Here is a 4299-nt window from a genome sequence, read left to right as displayed (position 1 = left end):
CTAATATTAATTAATATCTAACTAATTCTAATATTCATCTAACATTTGACATTAATATCTAACATGTATTTCTATCTAATTCATCTAACAGTTGACATTAATCTAACATTTATATAAACTAAAAATATATTATAATTAAAAAAACAAAAAAATCATTAACATTAACATCTACTCCCTCCGTAAACTAATATATGAGCGTTTAGATCACTATTTTAGTTATCTAAACACTCTTATATTAGTTTAGAGAGGGAGTAGCTAGTTAAGTTCTATATATAGAGCGGTTGTGCGAGACAGGAGAGCAGCTTGTTCTCTCAGAATTCTCTTTGTCCATAGAAACCATGCCGCCTCTTGTGTTTGTTCGCTTCCGACCCAAAGGAGAGCTTAACTGGTCTCCAAGCAAGAATTCTTGAGATCAGAAACGTGTCCGCTGCTAGAACGCTAAAACAAGCCGAGAATTCACATCAGGAATGGTGTGGATAGGTTTGAGCGAATCAATCTTCGAGTACTTTTAACATGCTTCCTCTTACCCTCTCTTTTCACATGAGAGGTAAGAAGGTAAGAGTAAATCTGACCACTACTTAATCAAATCAATGGCTCAGATCTATTATGAATTCTTATCTCTCATGTGAAAAGGGAAGGTAAAAGGGAGCATGCTAAAATTTGTCTCTTTAGAATTCTTCGGGTATTTTTTTATGGTTGCGTCACTAAAGAAAATTTTCTGAACTTGCCTAATTGACAGTTGAGCTACAGTAGTTTGGGGGACTCATGGTTTGCCTACAGGTCATGTTTCTGCAGAACGAAATCAAGGCAATCACCGTGTTCAAAATTCTAAATGCAGAACGAAATCAAGGCAATCACCGTGTTCAAAATTCTAAATTGAGCACCTGCGACCTCACTCACGCAGCCGTGTGCACTGCAGCCATGCGCACTGCAGCAAAGCCACACGATAGACCTCCAGGACCGGCACATCCCTCTCTGCAGGTCAGACTGTGTAGTATGCGGCTTGGACTGCTGGTTGGAGTAGAATACAAAGCCAGCCTTTTCTTCTTGTGAAGAAGTTGGACACATGATGAGCCTGGGACTTGTAGTCCATTGTTCGGTTGTTTATCAAAGTTCTGAATCAGCACAAATACTGTGTCGTCAAACAAGTGAATGCACCGACTGCAACTTTCTCGCTTCCCCTGCTCCAGTTTCATGACCGACCGATGTGACAGTCTACATATAATTTGCACCCTGTTCAGAGAGATGTTCACTGATATTATAAGTACATACATTGGAAGGCCAAGCATGAAAATACAACAACAACAACAACAAAGCTTTTAGTCCCAAACAAGTTGGGGTAGGCTAGAGGTGAAACTCATAAGATCTCGCAACCAACTCATGGCTCTGGCACATGGATAGCAAGCTTCCACGCACCCCTGTCCATAGCTAGCTCTTTGTCGATACTCCAATCCTTCAGGTCTCTCTTAACGGACTCCTCCCATGTCAGAATCGGTCGGCCCCGCCCTCTCTTGACATTCTCCGCACGCTTTAGCCGTCCGCTATGCACTGGAGCTTCTGGAGGCCTGCTTCTGAAGGCCAAGCATGAAAATACAACACTCGAGTAATATGAATGCCGGGGAAAAAAGGTGCAGAAATATTTTCTCTACACTGTCACCACGTTCAACCTCACTTCAGTCAGATGCTAGTATTGACAGTAGAAAAATTCAGAAGGCAAATCCTAGTTGCCACAAGGCTTCCCAAAGACACACTCTGGGCCTAGGCAAGGTTTCCAAAGACACATTCTGAAAAGATGACAAGGCCTCAACAGGTCTGAGAATTTGAATGATGCCCACAGTAGGTAAACAGATCAGCATACACTAGGCAATTTCCCAGTACATTGATAACGAAAAGCATGCATCAAGATTGCAGTGCACACATAATTAACCTAAACTGCGAATTAAGTATTTCCTCATTACAGATAACTAAAAGTTAAGATTACGACCGACTCCGCCTCATACAGAGTCATCACTCTAGCAGCTGCAGGCGTTGTGCGATTGACCATTCCATGACTATACCCATCAACAGATTATTATGTCCACGGAAGAGGAGGATCCACGTGTGAGTCGCTCCTTAATCCGATGCCTGCTAGCTTCATCAACCTGGGATCTTCTCAGGGAAGGCTCTGGGTTGATGGCATTGCAGTCCTCGCATGGGAGTTGATCACACAAGAGGATTCTCTTCAGCCCCACAGCTCGTTCCATGACTAGCCTTGCATAGTTAGTCACCTTGTCTTCATCCTCGCACCCTTGGATCAGCAGCACCCTCAAGTTCAGGTGCTTCAAATCCTTGGATGGCTCCCACACCACGTTCCTCTTCTCGGCACTGTTCTCGGGAGTCTTGATACATGAATGTCGAGATAACTTCAAGCAAGGACATAGAAAGTAAATAACACATGTTAATTAAACTTGCCACCAACCCATGAAGGACAGCGTGACAACAATTGCAAGTAAATATAAGTTGAGGCCCCTAGAGTTTTGGAGGAATTTACATGAATTAAATCCTAGGTAAAGTATGACACATGAATATTCTTCCGTGGTTCTTATCAAGCTACAACTGTATTCCTACTATTTCTATAGACCAAGATACTTTGTAATAAACAATTTTAATCAAGACTCAAGTGGGCTATGTGCATCACTCGATGCAGAGGCCAGGGCTTTCCTCAAAAAAAACATAGGATGAATTTTTGGAGAACTCTAACATGAGATACGATCCGGCAGGGTTTTTTTCTGGGTCGTGCATGGACATTGTCTTGCTGCAAAATTACAATGCGTCTTCTATGCGCTACTTTTCGTAGGTGAGTGGTCGGAAATTAGATCAACTTTCTGCTATATTTTTAATGCTGTATATCAGAAAAGCATATCATTGTAAAAATGTAGAATGAGACATGTACATGCTAAGATTTGGACTAAATTAAAAAGAAGGCTAAGTAACACTTACTGCAATATCCTGTAGGGCAGGTGCAGCTTCAAGGATAAACAATGTCCAGTTCAGATCACACTCACTGAAGATACCCAAAAGAAACACAGAGGTGAGGCTTTTGAATATAGCAGTGAGCTGCTTCGGATGTTCAGGCTGAATCCAAATCTGCAGCAAGAACATAAATACACAGCTGAAATTGGTAGAGAAGAACATATGGTATGTTGATGCAGAAGATATTTGAGTGGTATGCAGAAATTAGCTTTACCATTTGGTGCAAAAAATCGAGATACAATTCTGACAGGTTCATTGCACTCCCTGTCCTTGACAGGCACTCGCTCAGCGCGAATGGCACCTGCCATTCCTTAGCTTTAGAAAAGAGTTGTACAACACAAAGCTCAGGAACGTAGCCGAAGCACACTGGAGGGTTCTCAAAGATCCAATTTTGGCACCCCACTCGCCTAAGCTTAGGGAGAGAAATGAGCTCAATTCCCGTGCACCCAACGAAGGAGAACTCGAGCTCCTGGATCCCAGAGCGCGGCACGTCGATCTTGAGCGCGGAGAACGGATCAGCTAGTCTGCAGAAGCTGAGGTAGAGATGCCTGAGCCTACCGCAAGCGGTAATGAGGTCGGTGACGTCCGAATGTCCAAACACAAGTTTCTTGAGTGTAAGCCTGGTGAGCCACGAGAAGGCGACTGGATAGGCACGGGAGAAGGACATGAACTGCTGCCCATTCTCGGCGAGCAGTGGGATGGTGTTGCTGGAGGGCGGCAGTAACACGCAGAACTCAAGGCATTGGGTCTGGCCCAAGCTCACGACGTCCACGACGAGGCGGCCTATGGAGCTCAAGTGAGGGGAAGAGATGTAGAAGCTGAGGCTGAGGACCTTGAGGGCACCACGCTCGCACTGGCCCTCGACCACATTCAGCAAGGCCCGTGCGGCGCTCGTGAAGGCGTCCATGGCCTCGAGCGGCACGACGCCCTGGAATTGACCGACGTTGAGGTGCACGCGCGAGAGGTGCTTGGGGAGGCGCCGCCACCGCGTCGAGAGCGCGCCGGCGCGGACGGCCTCGCGCAGGTCGAGGCGCTCGAGGATGTCGAGGAGGAGGTGGTCGGGGAGCGCGCTGATTCTGTCCTCGCGATCTTGGCCGGCGACGAACTTGGGCGGCGGCGGCGACTCCATGCTGGGGATTTCGGGGCCGGCCGATTGGCTGAAACCCTAGGTAGAATCAATCGAGCGGCGGCCTCCTGTTCCGATGCCGCGGCTCCTCCGGCGCTCTGCTCCCCCACCCACCTCCGGCGCGTGGCTGCCGATCTGGACGGGACGGGGAGCGCTGCCTC

General features: G+C 46.6%; 1 protein-coding gene across 1 annotated transcript; it reads right to left on the bottom strand.

The window, feature by feature from the left end:
- Positions 1–1800: 1800 nt before the first annotated feature.
- LOC119287568 lies at positions 1801–4286 on the bottom strand. Its single transcript, XM_037567132.1, has 3 exons — positions 3227–4286; positions 2980–3126; positions 1801–2402 (listed from the first exon to the last, which is right to left on the bottom strand). The coding sequence occupies exons 1-3, from the start codon at positions 4139–4141 to the stop codon at positions 2061–2063; spliced, it is 1404 nt and encodes a 467-aa protein (XP_037423029.1). The 5' UTR covers positions 4142–4286; the 3' UTR covers positions 1801–2060.
- Between the last annotated feature and the right edge of the window lie 13 nt (positions 4287–4299).

This window comes from Triticum dicoccoides, chromosome 4A, assembly GCF_002162155.2.
Source record: "Triticum dicoccoides isolate Atlit2015 ecotype Zavitan chromosome 4A, WEW_v2.0, whole genome shotgun sequence".
NCBI lineage: Eukaryota > Viridiplantae > Streptophyta > Magnoliopsida > Poales > Poaceae > Triticum > Triticum dicoccoides.
This window is presented reverse-complemented; position numbering and strand designations above follow the sequence as displayed.